The sequence below is a fragment of the Melanerpes formicivorus genome, unplaced genomic scaffold (assembly GCF_026170545.1).
Source record: "Melanerpes formicivorus ecotype bairdi unplaced genomic scaffold, bMelFor1.0.p_v2 SCAF_40, whole genome shotgun sequence".
NCBI classification, from domain to species: domain Eukaryota; kingdom Metazoa; phylum Chordata; class Aves; order Piciformes; family Picidae; genus Melanerpes; species Melanerpes formicivorus.
Genome location: NW_027142392.1, coordinates 3,734,576 through 3,758,640, shown reverse-complemented (window position 1 = coordinate 3,758,640; position 24,065 = coordinate 3,734,576). Strand labels below are relative to the sequence as shown.

The window sequence follows — 24,065 nt, the reverse complement described above, 5'->3', positions numbered from 1 at the left end:
AACATAGCTTGCAGACCTCTGCCCTCACTATCCTACTTTTTCCACCCACCCATATACATCATGAAATGAGACTTGAAGCTGAAAACTTGCTCTATGCCCCTTGTGCTTGCAGCAGTGCAAGAGTCTGTTATCACTGCAAGCTTTTGGCAATAAGGCTGCTTTTTCCCCTGGGAGAGGCAAATGAGCTGCAGGATGAGAAGTTAAAGATGGAGTGTCCTCCTCTAACACAGTCTCAGACACTGTCTTCTCTAGGCTGGCAACAGCTTCCAGCCCTTGGAGGTGTACAAATGGGTCCCATTACTGCCATGTTTCTAGCAAGAGCCTTAACCACCCACATTTGTTTAGTGGCTGTTAGTCACTTCACTGGTCTTCCTCTCGCTGGGGACAGAGAACCCTTCAGATTATTGTAGAGAATCCTTAAAATGTGTCCATCCTCTTTGGTGTAGTAATCATTTCAGGTTCTGCTCTGCACATGTTATCAAGTGAATTAAGTTTGCAGATTCCCAGTGGCACTTGTTATGGCACATCAGGGAAGTGATTATGGACTTCACTTTTACCCTGGTTTTGGCTTTCCAGAGCCCTTGCGGAGTGTGAGTGGGTCCAGCTGCCAGTCCCCAAGTTTTAGAACAGAGTTCAAGTTGTCCAGGGTTCAGTCTGGGGGTGACAAAAACAAGCACCATAATGCAGAAACGTTGGGTACAGACCAACTGTATATGCTGTGTACATTTGTAGGAAATGGGATGCAGAGGAAAAAAAAATAACCTGAGCAGCTGCTTTACTGCAGTGATTTAGAAAACCCCTTGCACTGGCCCATTTTGTGGTCATATCTTTGGAATGAAATTAATTTGTGCCTGTTTTACAGGTAGCAACAGCAGAGCATTCAACACCAATAGGCTTTTTTCATGTAAGACATAAAACATTTGACATGGAACGTACTATTCAAGCCAGACCGAGGGGGGAGAGGCATCCTAGGACTGATTTCCATTTCAAACTGCATTCTGGCACTTTGTACTCCAAGCACCATTGGTGGATCAATATTTAATGCCTGGAGATTCTGGCTCTGCAGGAGTCATGTCAGGGGACCTCTAGAGCCAATCTGCTTGGGTGGAGGAGCAATAATTATTCATGGGCTCCTGCCTCTTGCTCCTTCTCTTGCACAGCCCCACTCTGCTGACTCAGTGCCTTATTCAGTCTTCTCTTCCTCTCTCCACTGCTGTAGCCGGACCCCTTTGCCTTCACCACCTCTGAGAGGCTGCACATCCCACCATGGCTAAAACAGCAATGGGTAAGAAACTGCATCTCTTTTTCTTCAGCCAGTACAACGGGGACTGCTGCCTACATGGGTGCTCTTCTCTGCATCCCCAAAGCTTAGGAAAAAATCAAGACAATGCTAAGCAGCTTTTAAATTTCTTTAACTGATGGGGGGTGGGGTGGGGGGAAGAGAAAAGAAAAAGGAGAGGGTGTGGGATGCCGAGGCTCTTTTAGTGATTTAGCCTGTGATCAGAGGAATGATTTACTGATGGGTGAGGTCAGCACATGGGCACAGAATCATTTTAAACGGCTTTCAGCCATTTCAGCCTTCTCTGAAATGGGGGGGGGGGGAATTTGCACTAGATGATCTCCAAAGGTCCTTTCCAACCCCTACCACTGTGATTCTGTGAGCCATTATTTTAAGGATGAATACCTATATTATGAAATTAATGGAAAGAAAGGAGAGAAAAAAAAAAAAAAAAGAGAGAGAGAGGGGAAAAAAAAAAGAAAGAAAAAAATAAAAGAGGATAAAGAAAATTACTTGGGAAGTTATCCTCGCTATAAATACACCTCCCACCGCCTTCCTACCCCCGTCGGCCAAGAGCCAGCCCTCTTCTCAGCTTCGGAACCGAACCGCCTTGGGAAGAAGAAAAGAGGGAAAGAGGGGAGGAATGCACTGCCAAATCCCGCACCGGGGCAGCGAGGGGATGCGGGCGGATCGGGCGGCGGTACTGGGGAAGCCGTGTCGGCAGCATGGTACTCGCGGTGCCGGGGTTCGAAGGGGCGGTGGGGGGTAGCGCGTAATGAGGTGAGGGCCGCGCCCAGCCCGGCGCAAGGAGCTGCAGGGAGCGAGGAGGAGGATGCGCCGGTTGCCTGCTGCCAGCACCTGCAGTCTGCCGGGAGGGGGAGGGGGGGATGGAGGGACGGGAGGTGGGGTGTGCTGAAGTAGGTCACTGCATCATGGCGAGCTAGTATCTTCTAAGCCGTTCCCACCCTGTTTTTCTCTCCCGGGGGGGTATCTTGCAAGGCTGTTGTTATCTTGCGTTTTTCAGCTGCAAGGAAAGAATCCTCCCACCCTCGCCTGTTCCCCCCCGCCCCCCGGCCAGGAGCCGCACCCTGCGCCCTGCCACCGCCCACCCACCCATCTCCCCCGCAAGGCCCCCGGGAGCGGCCGCCAGAGCCCTGGCCCCGGGCAGTCTCCGGGTCTCCTCGGGGAGCACTTTGCCCTGGGGGTCCCGTCTGGCGACGGGGCTCCTGTCCTCCAGCCAGCCGTGGGAGCGAGCGGTAGCAGCAGCCCGGCCCCTTTGTTCGAGGGAGGCTGCTGGGGTGGGTGGGGAGCGGAAAGTCGCAGTGGAGGGTGTGGGAGCCGGGGGAGAAGAACTGTGGGGTCATCCTGCTGAGAGCATCCAGATCCCAGTGACCGCATCGCTCCCTGATTTTTCTTTTCCTTTTTTTTTTTTTTTTTCTTCCTTTCTCCGTTTTTTTTTCTTTTTCTTTTGTTTTTAAATTATTTTTTCTTTCTTTTTTTTTTTGGGGGGGGGGGGTGGGTGGGTGGGGCGAGGCAGGGGTGGAAATGAGGCAGGACCTACGCCTGCCACATTCCAATTCAAGTTTCCCCAATCATTCCTCGTTAAAGTCACACATGCACAAATCCCGCAAAATATGGGTGGAGAGCTCCAACACAATTAAGATCCTTCTCCAAGAAGCAAATCCCATTCAATTTCCCATTCTGTTCAGGCTCTGTGCTCACTCTTAATCACCTTACACAAAGTTATCCTGAATCTTTTCCTGGTGCTGGCTGCAACCAAGGCAGTATACGTTTATTTATTTGAATGCTGCTGTCCCACTCCCGAGGATGGGAAGCATTTTAACCTGGCTGTGGCACCGCTAGGAACAAAGCATGAAGCAGCTGTAGGTGCAAAGAGAGGAAGGAGACAAGGGCTGTGGGAGTCTGGCCAGCCCTGCAGTGCCGAGCACGCCGTCCCCTCCCCACTGCAGCAATCTGGTAATCAGTATTGATAATTTGTAGTCAGTCAGAGACTTAGCACTGCAGAAGGCCCTGTTAGGTATTCTGCTTCCAGGGAGGAAAGGGCTCAGCAGCCTTTGGTTAATTGCCTCACAGCACACAAATGGAAAGGTTTCTGCAGCAAGGGAGATGCCTGGAATCATTAGGTTTGCCCCAGATGGGTTGACTCCATCATGCCAGTTTGCCTATTAGTACCTGGTTAACAAGCTATATACACTAACTACCTACTCCAGGTGTCTGAAGATACTAACTACAACAGCAGTCAACTAAAAAATGAAGGATGATATTATTTGAAGCATCTTCTCTCTTGAAACTGACAAAGGTTAAGGATTCTCTTCAGCATTTCTCTCAATCTTACTCTTCCTTGTCATTTGTAGAGGAAATCTGGAGCTGGACAGCCTATTAGAACAAGCCACTCTGTTTCAAGAGGTTCTTCAAGGCAACAAATATTATCTTCATGTGGAAAAATTGATGCATTCTCTGTCATACACATTTCCAGTTAGTGCTAAATAAGCTACATTTGTTTTGTACTCGAAATTTACCCAATAGACCACTGAGAGAACTACAGAGTGCCTGATTTTTTTTCCCCCCTGTTGAGCACTGTATTTTGCAAAGTGGCAATAAAGGCTAGATCCTGCTGCCACTGGAGCCAGCAGAACATTTCTAATCAGCTTAAGCTGGCCTGCTATTATGTTTCTGGCCCTGTTCCAGCAAGGCACTTAAGTAGGTGTCTGAGTTTGAGCATGTGAATAGTCCTGCTGGCTTTGGACAGAAATCTTCACATAACTCAGGATCCACAGATGCTAAATACCTTCATAAGCCTGTGTTTATATTCTGCTATAGAAAGCAAAATTAAGCCTCATTTTCTCTTAGGCTCTGTTAAATAAAGGGTTTCCAAGGAAAGCTGCTTTGACTTATGCAGGGATTTCAACAGCTGCAAGAACTTCTGGAGCTCAGTAAACCCTCAATGCCCATCAGGTTCTTTTTGTATAGTTTACATTGTGTACAACTGATGCACACTACACACACACACACACTCACATCTATTCACTCTTTATTTATAGTTAAGTGTGTCTTAGTTTGAAAAATCCATGGAATATGACTGTAGAGAAATTCTAGGGGCTTCTAAATTGCATCCTCCCCTCACTGCCACCTTCCAAATAAACTCTGGATTGTGAATGGACTCCATCCACATAAATTATGCTCCTTCATATACCTTGTTCTCCTTCATACCTTATGCTCCATACCATACAGGATGGGTGTTCTATAAAGCAACAGCTTTTGCAGGTGGTGGTCACTACAAACCTGATAGATAAACCTGGTTGGATAAACTTTCTTGAGGTCTGTACATGGCAGTGTGAGGGTGAAGCAGTCATTAATACCACTGAAACTATGAAAGGTGCCTGAAACCATCATCTCATTCACAGAACCACAGAAAGTTCTTCCCATGCAGTGTTTCATTCAAAGAAAATTTATCATGAGAGCATCTTCAGGCAATTATCATACAGGAAGTCAAGATCCTGATTAAGGTTCTTGCTTAATTTCTAGCAAGCTGTTTAACAGAAGGACATGGGCTACAGATGTGTTTTAATTCAGACTCCTTTTGAGCTAGTCAGGAGCTCTGTGAGGTGACAAATGGTAATTCAGGCAGCCCCATGCTGCCTCCTTTGTGTACCTCAGTAAGACTGATGAAACTGCTATAAAACTGTTTTAGAGTTGCTCTTCTCCTTTGTCATTTGCATTCTAGTTGCATGCTCAGACCTCCAGACTTAGCTTGATGGATGCAATGTTACTGCTAAATTTATTAACTGAGTGTTACATTACTGTTTGATCTGGTATGTAAATATAGACATGAAGTCATAAGCAAGTGTATGGTTGTCAAGCTTAACTGGGTATTTTAATAATGAGGCTTTCTTTTTGCTGCAAAAGGATAAGCATTCTGCCTCTGATCTTCCAGTACACTTAAACAATTGCTTGATCTTCAGCAACTGCACACAAGAAGTCATCTGGACATCAATGGCAGCGAGAGGCTTCAAGTTAAACCGCTGCCGACTAAGCGCCAGGCTGAGTTTGGACTCAACATGCTCCTTTCCCCATTATGCAGTTTCAGCAAAAGGATGAAACCTCCCCCCCCCCCCCCCTTTTTACAAACAAATACAGTTCATCCTGGTTTAGAAATAAATGAACACAAGTCAGCCCTGAGTTATTTTAAACTGTCAGAAAATTACCTGTCTGAACAGACAAATGGGAAATTAAGATGAGAATGAATGCAGACAAGATTCAAAGAAGAATTTATTGTCTGATAATGCTAACAGAAGTGTGATTTGACTGACACACTATTATTGCCATGATCTAGCAGAAGAAACATTTCAACTGCTTTATTTTTTGCTAATAAGTTTGATTACTAAGCTAACATAAGAGTCATAAAAAGCATTTCTTGTCTCATAATGCTAACAGAAATGTGACTTGACAGAGACACCATTATTGCCAAGATCTAGCAGAAGAAACACTTCAATTGGTTTATTTTTTTTTCCTGATCATTTTGATTGCTAAGCTACAACACAGCTGTTGATGAATGCAATTCACTCAAGAACTAAAGGTTAACACCTATTCATGTTCTTTCCTGGCTTTAAAAAGCCTGTTACTTTCCCTGCTGTTGAGAATTGAGGTAGTAATGATCTTTATAAATTCTATAAGGCTAAGAATTTCTATTGCCCCATGGCTCTTCTTCACTTACCTTGTGAAGTGGACAGTCAGGAGGATGGGGCCTCATCTGTTCCATCAGTTTATGGAAAAGATTCCATAACACACTGTGAAAATAAACTCCCTCACCTTGAGAACTTCCAAAATGTTCTGTCATCTCCACTTCTATCGCCTCTTTAGAATCATGGAATCATTTTGTTAGAAGAGACCTTTAGAAGTCTAATATTAAAGTCCAGCTGTTAACCCAGCACTGCCAAGTCCACACACAGATCCCAGAGGGTCCTCAGACCACTCTGTCACTACCTCCAGGCTGCTGGTGCAGAAAGAAAATCCCACTCCCTCCAAGATCCATAAATGCCTTCTGCAGTTGTTGAGAGTCCCAACTTCTTTGTCCCAGTATAAGCTCTATTGAGACTAAAAGCTTCCCTCTTTAATAATGTGTTCCTGTAATTCATTCACATTGATTTGGCAAGTTGACTTCCCATTAATTAATTAATTAAGCCTGGGGTTTGTGGGTTTGTTGTCTTTTTTTGTTGTGGTTTTGGTGTTTTGTGTTTTTTGTTGTTTTGTTTTAATGTCTTTGATTTTTGTACTACACTATCCCATTTCTCTAGAGCACATTTTGCCCCCCTTTTATTACTATAAATATAGGTGCAATCTAACCTCATAGTTAGAGCAATTTCAGGTGACATTTGTATCCATTTCTTTAGAGCAGAATTCTCCATTTTCAAATTAATGGCATTAATTAAACAAACAAACAAACAATAAACCCCCCCAAAAAACATCATTACAGAAGAGAGATTGGACTCTTCTACCCAGCAAGATCTTCAGATAGCATTTTAGCCTTCAAAAACCACATGAAATTAACTAATTAATTCTCCTAAGAGCCTTCCATGAGAAGTAGGCATTATTAGATCATCTGAAACAGAGATCAGAGGGTTCCCAACACAGGTAGGTCTAGGCAGTACTTGACCTGTGTGGCATTTTCATGCAGGTCTTATTTAATCATCTGATTAGCTAATCAAAAGGAACATGGGATGTTCAGCATTCCTGAAAAGCATCAAACCTGCAGCATCTCCAAGTAGGCATCCTAAAATGGTGTCACTCCAACTAACTGGAGCAGTTGGAAAATCAGTTCACTAAAAGCTTAGCTAAGGGAAGAAAGCCACCACAATTGAAGGGGCTGAGATTCACTCCTGGGTTTGTAACCAGTGGACAGCAACACAACTGGAAGTTCTTCTCATAGAGAGTGCTCCCTCAGGCAGTGTATATATTAAACACATTTGCTTTTAAACTTATCTTGTCAGGCTTCAAAGCCTGTTATCTTGGCACTCTAAGTAGTTCTGCCCAATGCTTTAAGGAGGGAGCAGGTGTCACACATGAACCAACAGTGCTTGCTTACCTCTGCAGCAACTGCCTTCAAAAATACAATCTTAGTTCTCCATACGAGCCACCTTCATCCACAAAAGCTGGTGCAGTTATCAGGTGGCCTGCAGAGAACATGTCTTCTTCATCAGTGTCCATAAAATGGATGATAGATGGAATAACTTTGTAAATGAATCTTGACTCACTTGAAGCCATCAGAGTTCAGCCACTGGCCTCAGCACTGTCAGCTAATCCTTAGCCCGTGGGGGGACAGAAATTGGCAGCTGCCACTCACAATTCTTTCTAGGTTAGACACAATCTTCAAATTATGAATTCTGTAGGTGCAGTCTGAGGCAGTGTTGATTTTCATTCAATTTAAAAAGTCTGTTGATCCCACTTGGAAGTGGCAACATCAGCCAGCAGTTCTACCAGGGACATTCACCTCCATCCTGCAAGGTGCTGGGTGCTCACAGCTACAGTACATGCAGAATCTATTGGTCTAGTTGCTCAGCACTTTTCCAATCCAGGAAGAAGTGCTTTGGAGAGCTCAATCTGCACATACCTGCATCCTCAGGAGAAAAAAGGAAAGAAGGTGGAGAAACACTGACCCCTGGGAACAAAATATTCAAGACATTGTGTGTCTGAACAATACCAGCATATAAAGCTGCTCTGTAATGACTTCTCTCTTCCATTTGTTATGGGTTTTTTTCCCCCTTTTGTTCTTTCTCTTGTTGTGGCAGTTCCTCAACCCACCACACCTGTCTTTTAATACATAATTTAACAAATGAAGTGAATTTAAGCTCTTTCTGCCAGGATGTGCAGTTAAACTGATGCACAGCATCAGCAACGGTCTTCTCCATTGTAGTGACAATGGGTGCAGTGCTGCCCCTCAGCCAAACAGCTGAGAGCCTCCAAATGCAGTGCTGGGATATGGTGACCCTTGTCCCTGTGTCCCCCCTCCCCAGAGCCACTGAGCTGAGGCCACTGCCCACCCTTTTGTGGGGAGAGCATCATGATGGAGTACACACAGTAAGGTTAACTCCACCTGGTAACTGGGAAGCCCTGACTTACAGACCCATGTCTGGATTTTGCATGATACAGCAAAACAGAAACAATTATGGGAGCAGAAAATAAAATGTGACTTTTTGTTGGGTGGCAGTTAGGACCTTTCAGCTTGAATCCCCTCATGTCTGAAAGAGACTGCACCCAGCTCTGGCATTTCCCAGTCTATATTGTCTCAAAAGGCAGAAGTAAACCAGCTAGCAACATTTCCCCTCAGCTGCATTTTAAAAGCAAGCAGTGGCTGCCTCTGCATTTATGAAGGGCCCTGTTCTGTCTGTGTGTGCCACATGTTCTTAGGAGCTAGGATACAGGAATTTCTTCAGAAGACAAGGTCTGGGTTGAAAGAACACCCGATTCCCACTGTTAGGGAATGAAACATTCCAACTCTGAGGCACCCTTGCTTGCACAAACAGAATAGCACCCTACAATGCACCACCGATTTGAAGAGCACAAGTTGATGTATTTATGGATTTTCATTGCCTCTCTGCAGCCGTGCAGGAATTTGCAGCATCCACATTTGGCATTTAGAAGTCTGGATTTTTCTCAATTATCATGTTAAGCACTTAACTTCTTTACTTGATTTGTCTATTAATCACTGTATGACCTGACTTTCTCTTCATTAGGATGGGGATAAGCTTACATACTTACCTCAGAGTGGTGATGGGAGGTTATGTTCTATACTGTAACAACGCTCTGATGTTACAGAAGCTGCCAAAAATCCATATTGATCAGATCAGAAAAGACAGTGACTTACCTGCTAAAGCTGTATTACCATTCTGTACTGTTCAGGGACATTTTATAATCCTTAGGGAATTTCTTAGGAAAAGAGAAAAAAAACAATTATGTGGATATTTCAGAATGGAATGGAATGGAATGGAATGGAATGGAATGGAATAGAATAGAATAGAATAGAATAGAATAGAATAGAATAGAATAGAATAGAATAGAATAGAATAGAATAGAATAGAATAGAATAGAATAGAATAGAATAGAATAGAATAGAATAGAATAGACCAGGTTGGAAGAGACCTTCAAGATCATCAAGTCCAACCTATCATTCAACACCACCTAATCAACTAAACCATGACATCAAGCACCCCATCAAGTCTCCTCCTAAACACCTCCAGTCATGGCAACTCCACCACCTCCCTGGGCAGCCCATTCCAATGGCCAATCTCTCATTCTATGAAGAACTTCTTCCTAACATCCAGCCTAAACCTCCCCTGGTGCAGCTTGAGACTGTGTCCTCTTGTTCTGGTGCTGGTTGCCTGGGAGAAGAGACCAAACCCTCCTGGCTACAAGCTCCCTGGCTTACAAGTTAGAGACAGCAACAAGGTCTCCCCTGAGCCTCCTCTTCTCCAGGCTAAACAATCCCAGCTCCCTCAGCCTCTCCTCATAGGGCTTGTGCCTCTCACCTGCCTTGTTGCCCTTTTCAAAAGACTGTAAAGACCACAACCAGGTCAAATATGCCCAATATTGTTAATTTTTTTTACCTATATTTGCATACAAAATTAAATGACTACATTTGGGGGTTTATTAGTACTTTTGTGCTGAAAATTATCCATTTACCTGAATGGAGCTGTAAAAAAAAATGTATGTTTGCATGCTCCTGGGAAATATTGTAATTTCAAATGAATGCATCCTTCAAGCTTTATAATTTTTCAAAGACCTCTTTTTTGGGAGTGAAATTAATTTCTGCAAGCCCTCTTATTAGCCTCCACTCAATATTTCATTTAACTCTTTGGATATATTTGTTTCTTACACCACTCCTGTGAAAAGAAAGGGCAACTGATGTCACTCAGCAGTCATGTTTACAGAGGCTTGAATACACAGCCTTCATCTCCAGGTACTGGCATGCATTCAATTTATTATGCAGATGCAATACAAAAGACCATTCCTAAGCTAATATCTTTTCTATGTATTTAGATACATTTTTTTGATGCTGTCAAGACTGCAGCCAGGGAGCTTTCATTATATTATGATGTAGGTAGGAAACTGTGGTTTAAAAACTAACATGTTTAATAGTCCCCAACAAAACCCTTGTTCTCAAGGCAAACAGCTTATTGCTGGGGAAACAGTGTTCTACCTCCAAACATCTTTATTTTCTAAGTAAAATATCAAGAATGACTTCTTAAGTAACAGCAAGATACTTATTTTACTCTGCATTGAGGACTCAAATTATTCCCTTTAGAAGCACATTCACATTTTCTGCAGTGACAAGTCAAGACACTGGAACAGGTTGCCCAAAGAGGTCATGGATGTACCCTTCCTAGAGGTGTTCAAGGGGAGGTTGGATGAGGCTTTGAGCAACCTGGTCTAGTGGAAGATGTCCCTGCCCATGGCAAGGGGGTTGGAACTAGATGATCTTTAAGGTCCCTTCCAACCCAACACTAAGAAGAAGAATATCCTGCTCAGAGAATTGACGAGAACGGAGACAGGGATGACAGCACTCAATAAGAGTGATAGTAATCATCCAACTTTATTCTTCCACACTTCATTATTTATAGTCTTATGCATAGTTAATTCTATTCTAATTTAACACATACTATTGGTTTCTCTCTAAAAGGTTACATCATTGTTTTCACAACTCTGTGGAATTTTTCTACTCAGTCTAATTGCTCTTTTTCCCAGATCTTGCCTCCTCCTTATCTTGCTTGCCTCCCTTCTCAGGGGCAGCTGGACTTTAGCATACCAAGAAATCAACACTCCCACAGCTCCTATTCCACCACTATATTATCAACAGAGAATTCTTCAAGGCCTGAATTGCATAGGTGTTCCTGGGACCCATGTCCCCCCTTGCTCAAAACAATCCCCAACAGAGAATCATACTGCATTGGATTAACAGTGCAAAGAATTTCACCTTCTAGTGGAGGGAGGCCTGAAAAACACAGTCAAACTTGACAGAGGTGCTTTTACCTGCTCTGCAAAATTGTAGTTCTCAGATTGTGTAGCTTGCCACTGCTGTTCTGGAGGTCTCAGCTCTCCCCACATCCTTCTTTCTGCACAAAAGATGTGGACAGGTACTGTCCAAGGTAACAAAAAATGAAGATATAATGATAAATAGTGAACCCTGACAGAAATTTCAAGGCATTTAAAGAAGGAAACAGGCAATCTATTACACAAAGCTTACAACATTCCATTTAATACATTTCCAAGTAGCTATAGGCTTGCAACATTCTAGATTAAAACAAAATGTTTAAAAATGTATCCTGGAAACAGAATATTCTATCAGGTGGAACTCAGCCTGTCCCTGACCTGCTACTTGAGTATTTTTTGTAGTATTGGAAGCATCATTTACATACTAGATGAAAGTCTGAGCTAGCAGTCAGAAACATTTCTATTTCAGATCACCTCAAGCTTTATTGTGAACTATCTCCCATCCTAATCAGAGTTTCCTATCTGCTCCATCCCCACCACTTACTGATTTCCAGTCCCAGTCCATTTCCTTGGTAGCCTTTCCTTCATTTTTCTTAACCCAATCTCATTATCCAGTCAGGCATAGTGTGACCCTCAGTCATGATCTAGTTTCAATCAACCCTTCCCCTGACTGACTTTGCTTTTTCCCCTTCTTCTTCTTCTTCTTCTTCTTCTTCTTCTTTTTTCTTTTAATTCATCTGCTGTCAGCAATTTCTTCCACCAGGCAGATTCAGTTTTTGTCCCTTCACACATCATATTCCTTCTCATAATCCTCCACACTTCTGCAGAGCCAGAAGGGAGAAATTAAGACCACAGGAGAGTTGTTTCTTCAACTATTTCCAATTTACAGCACTCCAGTGCTTGAAGCATCCCTCTCAGCCCATGTGGAATCAGTCATGTCCAGCACAAAGTGTCTTCAGAGAAACTCTCTGTGAAGCTTGGACATGTCCCTCCCAGCCATGGTTGAAGCCTATAATTTCAGAGGCCAGGCCTGGGCAGATTTTTCAAATGAAGGATGATTTCCTAGCACAAAGCACTAAAGCCTTTCAAACCAATACAATAAGCACTTGTTTCGCCTGCCACATGCATGTGCTTTTCTCCAGTCATCTTACCAGAAATAGTGAAATCATTTTTTTTCACTAAAAGCTTCTCGAAAAATCAGCAAGAGGCAGCCCTCCAGCCAGGAATACTGTGGGCCAAGTTGTTGTAATTTAACAAAGTGGTGTTCAGTGGAAGGAGGACTCCCATATTTTCTACTGCAGTGGAAGGAAAAATAGTGGCACTGGATGGGAAATAGCAATGGGTCACCGCAGTCACACATTTAAGTAGCTGAGATATGCAACAGCCAGGAACACCAGTCTTGATGGAATTAAATCCTAAACCAGCAGAAATCTATGGTAGTAGACCCATGTTGGTTGGAAAAGACCTTTAAGACCATCAAGTCTAACCAGCAACCCAACACTACCACACACACTGAACCATGTCCCAAAGAGCCACATCTGCATATATGGAATGGAATGGAATGGAATGGAATAGACTAGACTAGACTAGAATAGAATGGAATGGAATGGAATAGAATGGAATAGAATGGACCAGGTTGGAAGAGACCTTCGAGATCGTCGTGTCCAACCTATCATTCAATACCATCTAATCAACTAAACCATGGCACCAAGCCTCCTCCTAAACACCTCCAGTCATGGCAACTCCACCACCTACCTGGGCAGCACATTTCAAAGGGCAATCATTCCCTCTATGAAGAATTGCTTCCTAACATCCAGTCTAAACCTCCCCTGGCACAGATTGAGACTGTGTTCTCTTGTTCTGGTCCTGGTTGCCTGGGTGAAGAGACCAGCCCCTACCTGTCTACAATCTCCCTTCAGGTAGTTGTAGAGAGCAAGAAGGTCTCCCCTGAGCCTCCTCTTCTCCAAGGCTAAGCAAACTCAGTTCTCTCAGCCTCTCCTCATAGGGCTTGTGCTCCAAACCCCTCCCCAGCTTTTTTGCCCTTCTCTGGACACGTTCCAGCAACTCAACATCTTTCCTAAACTGAGGGGCCCAGAACTGGACATGGGACTCAAGGTGTGGCCTAACCAGTGTGGTGTACAGGGGGAGAATGACCTCCCTGCTCCTGCTGGCCACACTGTTCCTGATGCATGCCAGGATGCCATTGGCCTTCTTGGCCACCTGGGCACTCTGCTGGCTTATGCTCAGCCTACTGTCAACCAGTACCCCCAGGTGCCTGAGTACTTGAATACTTCCACAGATGGTGACTCCACCACTTCCCTGGGCAGCCTGTTCCAGTGCTTGCACACTATTTTAGTAAAGGATTTTTTTCCTAATATCCAGTATGTCTAATGAATCATTTCCCTCCCTGTAAGTCTCCTGAAGGATCAGCTTAGGAAGGAAATATCTCCTTTATTATTTTGAAAAGTCATATAAAAGCCATCTACACTAATAAATGAGAATCTGATTATACAGGAAAAGAGACTTTTTCATAGAGGAAACCCAATTCAATTATGCCACAAAAGAGAAAAAAACAAGCTGTTGTAAGTTGACATTTGGATATCTCCAGAACCTTCTTATTTTAGAACATACTGAAAAATATGACAGCCAAACCAGTCCTGGAACTTTGATAAGTGTGCTATAAAGGGCAGGTTGAGTGACACAGAAGAAATCCTGATTTTCATTTAATGACACACTGTTGAGGCTGGGATTTGCTGAGGCACAGTGCCCTGAAAATCTAGATATATACCAAGTGAAGATCCTTTTTTATTCTAAGTGGGCCAAGCACCCTCACAGTCGCCCTACAGAAATCAGTGGAGAATCTCTGCAGGGATCAACTCCTCATGTGGTTAATTTAGCAGCAGAGTTGTGTCTCAGAATTCATCAAGAGAATTCAGTCTTCTGTGTGAGTGGAGGCAAGTGTTGCAGAGATAGATAGATAGATAGATAGATAGATAGATAGATAGATAGATAGATAGATAGATAGATAGATGAATGAATAGGTAGATAGATAGATAATTAGATAGATGAATGAATAGACAGATAGACAGACAGATAGATGAATGAATAGACAGATAGACAGACAGATAGATAGATGAATGAATAGGTAGATAGATAGATAGACAGACAGACAGATAGATGAATGGATAGATAGATAGACAGATAGATGAATGAATGTATAGATAGACAGACAGATAGATAGATGAATGGATAGATAGATAGATAGATAGATAGATAGATAGATAGATAGATAGATAGATAGATAGATAGATGGATAGATAGATGGATAGATAGATAGATGAATGAATACATAGATAGTTGGATAGATAATTAGATGAATGAATAGGTAGATAGATAGATAGATAGATAATTAGATAGATGAATTAATAGATAGATAGACAGATAGATAGATTAGATAGATGAATGAATAGATAGATAGATAGATAATTAGATAGATGAATGAATAGATAGATAGATAATTAGATAGATGAATAGATAGATAGATACAGAGAGACGAAGATCCTGTCAGAGCAAATGAATTCTAGAAACCTTCAGTAATATTTCAGAACAGGAGGAAAATCACCACAGTCAGAAAGAATATAAAAGAGGGAAGGTGAGGAGAAAGATGAAAAACAGAGGTGAGTCATGAAAGACTTAACTGGAAGCAGTTACATTACTGTAAGTCGATATAAATTGTTATAGCACCAACATTTATCATTAATTTTGCTTCTTTAGAAAGTGAATGTTCTTTTATTAAGCAGCTAAGCCACCTAAAACACAGCTCACTTCACTCTGAACAGTAGCTCTTGTTCTAGTTTTATTGTAGCATCCACCAACAAAAATATCCCAACAAATGTTCTTTCTCACCCAGTTAATCGGTTCTGAATAAGCTACCAATTTCTGGGATTGTTTAGCCTAGAGAAGAGGAGGCTCAGGGGAGACCTTATTGCTCTCTACAACTACCTGAAGGGAGGTTGTAGCCAGGTGGGGGTTGGTCTCTTCTCTCAGGCAACCAGTACCAGAACAAGAGGACACAGTCTCAAGCTGCATCAGGGGAAGTTTAGGCTGGAGGTGAGGAGAAAGTTCTTCACAGAGAGAGTTGCTAGCCATTGGAATGTGCTGCCCAGGGAGGTGGTGGAGTCACCATCCCTGGAGGTGTTCAAGAGAGGATTGGACGTGGCACTTGGTGCCATAGTTTAGTCATGACGTTTTGGGTGACAGGTTGGACTTGATGATCTGTGAGGTCTCTTCCAACCTTGGTGATTCTGTGATTCAAAGAAGAAGCTGTCATATTTATCTTACTCTTTTTTTTTTTCCCTCATTCATTCGACACATCCTCTGATTACAGCACTCAATAATATTTATAATCTATGCCTAAATATGATCAATTTTAGCAATGTGCTGTCGAGTGGTATCATTATTTTCTTAATGGAGGCAATCAAAAGTTTCAATGTATGCATAAAGACATGGCAGGATACAATAGTAGAAGTATAACTCAGGTAATTAGTAGTAATAACTGCATAGATAGCATACAGAAATATCTGAAAGCCAGAGAATAACAAATATGTGACAATTAGCTCAAAAATTCCAGCTTAGAAAGCCACCTGGAAAGCATCAGTTAGATCAAGAAGCATAAGCACACCAAAGTCAAAGAGAGCTTTTTGGTTGACTTGAAACAGGGTTAGGAATCCATGCACAGATAATCTGATTGTTAGAAAAACAATATTAAGCAGCTCAAGAGCAGGGATATCAAAACCTTCAAACTATTAGACTATAGGGTCTGGAGAATAGGTCATGTGAGGAGCAGCTGAGGGAACTGGGGTTGTTTAGTCTGGAGAGAAGGAGGCTGAGAGGAAACCTTCTTGCTCTCTGTAACTCCCTGAAAGGAGGCTGGAGGCAGGTGGGCATTCCTCTCTTTTCCCTACTAACAAGTGATAGGAGGAGAGGAAATGGCCTCAGGTTGCACTAGTGGAGGTTTAGGTTGGATGAGAGAATAAACTTCTTCACTGAAGGGGTTCACAAACACTGGAATAGGCTATCCAGGGAGGTGGCTGAATCCCCATCCCTGGAGGTGTTTCAAAGAGGCAGAGATATGGTTCTGAGAGCCATGGTTTAGCACCGGCCGTGGTAGAGCTTGATAATGATTACTCTTAACGAGCTTAAAGGTCTTTTCCAATCAAAACAATTCTATGATTCTATTGTAATTAATTATATTGGGAGTTAGGAGAAGTTCATGGCAGTGGAATGATGCAGTATATGGACCTTATCTTCTAGATGGGCTTCCAGAGGACCACTGATAAATGGTCACAGCTCAGAGCTTTACTTGTCTTTTTTGTCAGGCTAAGAAAGGATGTGACAAATGGGAAAATGTTTGTCACATAGCAGGGGTCAAGGTTACTGGGGACCTCATCCATCACTTCACACAAGTCACCACATAGCCTCTAGTCACTGCCCAAACCAGTATTCAAAGCACGTCCAATTAAATAAATCTTTCAGATTTATTGTTATGGTCTGCAGCAAGTCTTCAGTTTGGCCTCTATGAATGCTTTCAGTTGGCCAGTTTCTGGTTAAAATGGTCACACTTACACCCACATGCTCTATTTCCAGCACCACTTAATGCAATGGTATAGATGCTTTAATTACCTCGACCAATGCTTTCAGGACAGGATGTAAGCAGGTGAAGATGTTTATTACGTTATACAGCAAAGTGATATAGTCTGTCAGAAGGCACATGTGTCACCTCTCAGTTGGTCATTTTCTACTGGCATATGTGTAATTAAGGCACACAAGAGGTCAAAATAACAAAACAATATTGCCCAGCTTCTCTCCTTCAGTTACAAGGTGTTTACACTATTCTCAAAGACAAAGCATAGCTTTCTCTAACTCGAGCAAAGGTAAATCTTCATAGCCTTCCAAAGCTATCCAAAACCAACCCTCTTCCCACAGCCTAATGGCTTTGCTCAGTAACAAAACTTGCAGAGACACCAGGTTTGCCATGCTGCCCACTGATGACCAGACTGCTACTTTATCTATAAGGGTTCCAAGAGTGAAATGAGGAGTTAGACTCCTCAAGCTATACAAAATCTTCACAGTGAGGCAAAAGCCCAAATTTGAAAGAACTGTGATGATCATTCTCTTTCTTAGATGTTGTTATATTTTTTTGAATAGAATAGAATAGACCAGACCAGACCAGGTTGGAAGAGACCTTCAAGATCATCGTGTCCAACCCATCAACCAATCCAACCCACCTAAACAACTAACCCATGGCACCAAGCACCCCATCAAGTCTCCTCCTGAACACCTCCAGTGATGGTGACTCCACCACCTCCCCAGGCAGCCCATTCCAATGGGCAATCACTCTCTCTGTATAGAACTTCTTCCTAACATCCAACCTAAACCTCCCCTGGTGCAGCCTGAGACTGTGTCCTCTTGTTCTGGTATCGGCTGCCTGGGAGAAGAGACCAACATCTGCCTGTCTACAACCTCCCTTCAGGTAGTTGTAGAGAGCAATAAGGTCACCCCTGAGTCTCCTCTTCTCCAGGTTAAGCAACCCCAGCTCCCTCAGCCTCTCCTCATAGGGCTTGTGTTCCAAACCCCTCCCCAGCTTTTTTGCCCTTCTCTGGACACGTTCCAGCAAGTCAACCTCCTTCCTAAACAGACACATTGTCTGTGTCTATTCTGTGTGGCTTTTTGCTTGCTTTGTGTGATAGTTTCAGGTGATGCCTTCACCATTTTTTTTTCGCAGATCTTGAGCAGAAAAGTAGTAAAATGTAAATAAATCACCACTGGCTGTGAAAAGCAAAAGAAAGATCATCCTGAACAATCCCACTGGAAGAGATAAGGGACTAAAACTAGTTGCACCAAAAGAATTTCTCTTCTCACCTCTTTGCTTTGGGAGAGATACCAACTTGCTTCTGCTTGACCTTGGCTAAGTCTAACATCCCTCTGCTGCTTTCTCATTTCCCTTTTGTACAGGGGGGATAATGGGGAGGCAAGGAGGGAGAAGCTAGTAGCTCCCCTCCTTGTCATGTTTATAAATTGTCAATACCTGTAAATATTGTAAATCCTGTGTATTTTGTACATATTCATTGCATTCCATTGTAGATTGTAGTTTTGCCTGTAAATACAGCCTTCATTTGCTTCCAACTGACCTGGTCTGGCAAAATTTAATGTTGGGGGGGGGGGGATGGGGGTGGAAATTTCAACCCACCACACCTTGCAAGCCAGCTTAACTGCTGGGAGAGTTTTAACCAAATCTGAAAGGGTACTTGGAAGAGAGCTTTTCAGAGAAGAGGTGGGATGTCTGGAGAAGTGGCCTATGGAGATGGCCACAACTGAAGTCCAGTAGTTAAACAGATGGACAGGTTATATGGAAGGCAGCAAGTGAGTGAGTGGTTGGGGATAGAGCCAGGAAAGAAGCCCAAGGGATTTGGGGCTATAATGTGCTAGGGATGAGCTCACTGAGAGGCCTCACAAATCCTGAACGGTAGCAACAGTGAGGTCCAGTGAGATGAGATGCATTTTTGTTGGCACAGCAAGCACTAAAAGGGACTTTTTAGGGTGCCAGGTAGTGATAGGACTAGGGGGAATGGATCCAAGCTAGAGGAGGGAAAATTTAGATTAGACGTTAGGAAGTTCTTCACCATAGAGTGATGATGAGGCACTGGAACAGGTTGCCCAGGGAGGTGGTGGAAGCCCCATCCCAGCGAGTTTTTACAGCTGGATGTGGCTCTGGGCAACCTGATCTAGTGGAAGGTGTCCCTGCCCATGGCAGGGGTTGGAACTAGATGACCCTTGAGGTCCCTTCCAACCCTGACAAATCTGTGATTCTTTCTGTGAAGATTTTAATGACAAGGAGGAGTGGAGCTGAGGCTGGGAGTTGCTAGCAAGCCCTCCCTCTCACAAAGGCACACATATAATTGAACTTGCTCTGGGAATTGAACTGTGGAGAAACTGCTTGGAAGTATGTCTCAAGGTTACCTGGCCTGTCTTTCTGCTTCAGTGAGGATCACTTTGTCTAGCCAGCTCCTGAATGGATGGTCTCACAAATTCCCAAGCCACCGTTTATGATTGTGTGGTGGCTTGAAAATTCCCCCCAACGTTAAATTGCCAGACCAGCCCAGCTGGAAGCAAATGTAGCTGTATTTACAAGCAAAACTACAATCTACAATGGAATGCAATGAATATGTACAAAATAAACAGTATTTACAGGTATTTACAATGTATAAACATCACAAGAACCCCCCTGGTCAAAAACCAGGGGTGGCTACTAATAGCTTCCTACTCTGTGCTCCCCAGCCCCCCCTTACCTCCCTGGACACAAAGGTACAAGAGAAAAGAGCAGAGAGTTATTTTGTTAGGATATTCAGCCACAACAAAGAACACAACCAAGGTCAGCAAAGCCAGGTAGAAGCACAAGTTAGTATCTCATGGAGCGAGGAAACCAAAGAGAAAGTTAGTGTACACGTCTAATTTTTTGGGCAATGGGATTGCAGGGTGCTTGGTTGCATGGGTTAGTTGATTAGGTGGTGTTGGATGATAGGTTGGACACGATGATCTTGAAGGTCTCTTCCAACCTGGTTTATTCTATTCTATTATTTTCCTTTTTACACCCAATGGTGATTTGTTTACATTTTACCACTTTCTGTTCAAGATCCATGGAAAATTTTGAAGGTATAGCCTAAAACTACCACAGACTGTTCTTCCTTTTTCTGTTACCTGGAAGAATTTGGCTCTCTCATGTCACTGACCTTATCTTCAAGTAGTTGTAAGCAGCTAGTATACTGTCCCTTAGCCACTTCTTTTTAACCCAACTGAACAAAACCTGGCCCTTTCCACCACTCTTCACAGGCCATATGCTTCAGGTCCCTTACCCCCTTGGTAGCCCTCCACATGACCTGTTCCTCCTCATCCCTCTTAAATTGGGTGGCCCCAAAACTGAATGCAGCACCAAATACCTTCGACCGCTGATGAGCCCAACCTCCTCTCCCGTTGACTCACACACACCTCTGCTTCTGGCCTGCTTCCTTCCTCCATTTTCCTGCAAAAGGAAGGTGGAAGAAATAGCAAAAACACCTCTTCCTTGTGGGATTTTCAGAGCCAGCCTACATATGTGCATTTATTTCTGTGCATTCATGCTTTAAAAGAAGTCACTGCCCCAGAATCTGTTCCTATTTTGGCACTCAAACGTCATCTTCCAGCACCGACGGTGAAGAGTTTATGTAGCCAAATGCTGAGACATCATCTGAGATCTCACTTGGGCATTTGTACTCTTTGTGCAGAAGGCAAGCAGATCACTATTTTATGTCTTTAAATGCTGTGAAAATAGATTTTCACAATGAACATGCTGAACATTGGAATGTCTAGAATTAGCTCCAGTCTAAACATGGGGACCTGCCAAAAGATACTTTTCCTAGACATTCTGCTGCCCACTGGTTAGAAGACAACACCAAATGGAAGGAGGAGTTTCACAGGATCTGCTTTGTATCAACATGGTTGATCAGGGATTTGCTCTGATTTTTCCTTACCCTGTGCAGTGCTTTCAGAATCATTCAAAACTTAAGGACATTCTTTTTACATGAAAGAATTTCACCACGGATAAACACTCCCTTGACAGGCTTCCCACACAGGAGGCTTTCTTAAATTAGAACCTATATTTCCCTAAACCCAAAAATTCATTCCTTTGGAATAGCTTGCAGTTAAATAAATACAGCCCCTTGCTCCAGCATGTGCCGGAAGTTCAGTCCTTTTGAATGCCTTGTAATGAAATAAACTCCTTGCTCCAACATATACCAGATTGAGCAGACTCTTAAAATTCTATAAAAGCATTGACATTTCTGTGGTCTTTGTTGTGAAATCAAAAGGGAATTAAAGCACTGGGTTTTAAACCAGAGTATCAGGGCATCTGCATATAATTTCCATGACCACATCTCACACAGTATCACAGTATAACTTAGGTTGGAAAGGACCTCGAGGATCATCGAGTCCAACCTATCAACACAGACCCCCATGACTAGACCATGGCACCAAGTGCCACGTCCAATCTCCTTAAGTTTAGAAAGAAGATCCTCCACAAATATGTCGAAAGGCAAACTCTAATCTCAAATGCATACAGAAACTCCAGAGCTTGTTTTGCTCTGGCTTTATGGTTTTCAATACTATTGTTAATTAACACAGTTATAAGGGCTGGAGCACCTCTCCTATGAGGACAGACTGAAGGAGTTGGGGCTGTTCAGTCTGCAGAAGAGAAGGCTCCGAGGTGACCTAATTGTGGCCTTCCAGTATCTGAAGGGGGCCTACAGGAAGGCTGGGGAAGGACTTCTCAGGATCTCAGGTAGTGATAGGACTAGGGGGAATGGAATGAAGCTGGAGGTGGGGAGATTCAGGCTAGATGTGAGGAGGAGGTTCTTCACCATGAGAGTGGTGAAACCCCAGAATGTGTTGTCCAGGGAGGTGGTTGAGGCCCCGTCCCTGGAGGTGTTTAAGAGCAGGCTGGATGAGGCTCTGGCCATCCTAATCTAGTGTGGGGTGTCCCTGCCCATGGGAGGGGGGTTGGAACTAGATGATCCTTGTGGTCCCTTCCAACCCTGAATGAAACTATGAAACTATGAAAGTGCATGATGTTGTCTGCGTTATCACAAGGATAGGAACCCTTCGTTTTTCAGTAATCTCCTTCCATAAGTCATTTGTGATTGTGGACAGAAAGCAAACCAAAACCTTCATTATGAGACAGCTGACTGGGACTGGGTTTTGGTTTGTTTTTTTAATGTCACAGAGAATTAAAATTCCATTCAAAAGCCCAAAGAAAAAAAAAATGGATTTTTCAGACTCTCTCATTGTCTTTTGCATTTTGACTTTTAGTCGGTAGTCATGGCAGCCAGGAAGAGTGATTCTGTAGCACAAAGATGCAGTTGCAGATATTTGGCTTTGGGTTAAGCACATTAAATGCATGCAGATTGCCCCAAAATCAACCAATAAACCTGCAGGAAAAGCTGTAGACATTTCTTTGTGCATACACATCTCTATGAACTAAATCGTGAATGCTTCTCTGTGTTTACCCTTCAGACAGTATAAAATAGGGTTTCTAATCTACATGAAATTAGTGGTTTGAGGGGTGCCTTCCACAGCCCCCACAGCAGCACATTGTCTCTAAAATGGATTCTCCTGGTAATTATGGTGTGAAAATAATTGCAGCAGGTTCTGCACCCAGGGAAATGACTCAGCAAGCAAGGAATACATGTAATTACTGGAATGTAAAGATCAAGAGACCACCCCCACTGCAAATTAGAATTGCATTTATCCCATGTAACATGAAGACAAATTTCTACTCATCTGATTGCTCCTGTATTTTCTTTGCCAAATCCCGCCCCCCCAAAAGGCACCTTACAGTTGAATCTGCTGATTGTTTTCTGAGCCTGAAGTTATGACTAGCTAATATTTTGTCCTTCACCAGTTCAAAGCACAGGTTTTAAAATGTCAGAAGTTATCAGAGGTATCTGCACTTGGAAATGGCACAGGGTGTGCAGCAATGCTGGCTGTGGTTACAAGCCCTGTGCAAGCTGTAAAAAACAGTCACATATTATATCTGACATACAGTTCTGTTATAACCATGTTTATCTGATTCCAGGAAAATGCCAAGGACCATCCTCTCTGTTAATGGAAACTGCCACTTTAGTAGTTCATCTCTGAGTCCTTGATTGAGGAGTAGCCTAGACTCTCTTGAGGATGAAAACAGAGAAAGTTGGATCCTTTACCCATTCTTCCTTAATTTGCCTGCTTTGCTGAAACATTTTGGGCCATTCCTTTTCTCTGTGTTGTTATCAGTTGCTTGCATTCTGAACATGTGGGTAATTCTGCTATAAATTTGCTCTCTTGAGAAGCTCAGTATGGCTCTTAAAACAATTTGACTGTAATTGCAGTTTGAAGATGGGGGGAGTGATTTCATAATACAAGTGAATCATACAAGCATAGAATCACAAGATCATCAAGTCCAGCCATTATCTAACTCTACCAAGGCTGCTGCCAAACCATGTCTCTCAGCACCTCATCTTTGAAACTCTTTGAAACTCCTCCAGGGATGGCGATACAGCCACCTCCCTGGACAGCCCGTTCCAGTGTTTGAGAAGCCTTTCAGTGAAGAAGTTTATTCTGTTATCCAGCCTAAACCACTCCTGGTGCTACTTGAGGCCATTTCCTCTTGTCCTGTCACTTGTTACTAGGGAGAAGAGACAGACTCCCACCTGGCTTCAGCCTCCTTTCAGGGAGTTGCAGAGACCGACAAGGTCTCCCCTCAGCCTCCTTTTCTCTGCCCTACTGTGTCCTGATGAAAAGAAACAGTTGCAGAACTCTTATTTCAGTTGTGAAGACTGACAATATGCCAAGGCTATGTCATTATTCTCTGGGTGTGATAACACACAACTACTGTCGAATGAAATGGCATCCAGCATCAGTGAGTGATGCAAGACTGGAAAGGGTTAGTCAAGCCTACATAAAGGGGTCAGGGTGATGCAAAATTAAGTCAGTAGCAACATCTGAAGAGATCAATAGGAAAATGTGAATAAATGCCACCAATGCAAACACACAGGGCTGAGGGTGAAGTTCAGGAAAATAAAAGCAATGCTGGCAGCCAGCTCTGTCACGCTGCGCTCTAGTAACCTGGTCCTGTTGTGCTAAAACAGAACTCACAGCATCATTCCTATCTTGAGAAGATGCTGTCTGATCATAGTAGACTACATAACTACAC

General features: G+C 43.2%; 1 protein-coding gene across 1 annotated transcript in view; it reads left to right on the top strand.

Moving 5' to 3' along the window:
* Nucleotides 1–1,063: 1,063 nt before the first annotated feature.
* The window catches only part of STMN2 (stathmin 2), a 47,074-nt gene continuing 24,072 nt past the window's right edge, over nucleotides 1,064–24,065 (top strand). The window contains exon 1 of the mRNA XM_068158603.1: nucleotides 1,064–1,285. Coding sequence (XP_068014704.1) covers nucleotides 1,267–1,285 — 19 coding nt within the window. The 5' untranslated portion in view covers nucleotides 1,064–1,266. The remainder of the gene's footprint in view (nucleotides 1,286–24,065) is intronic.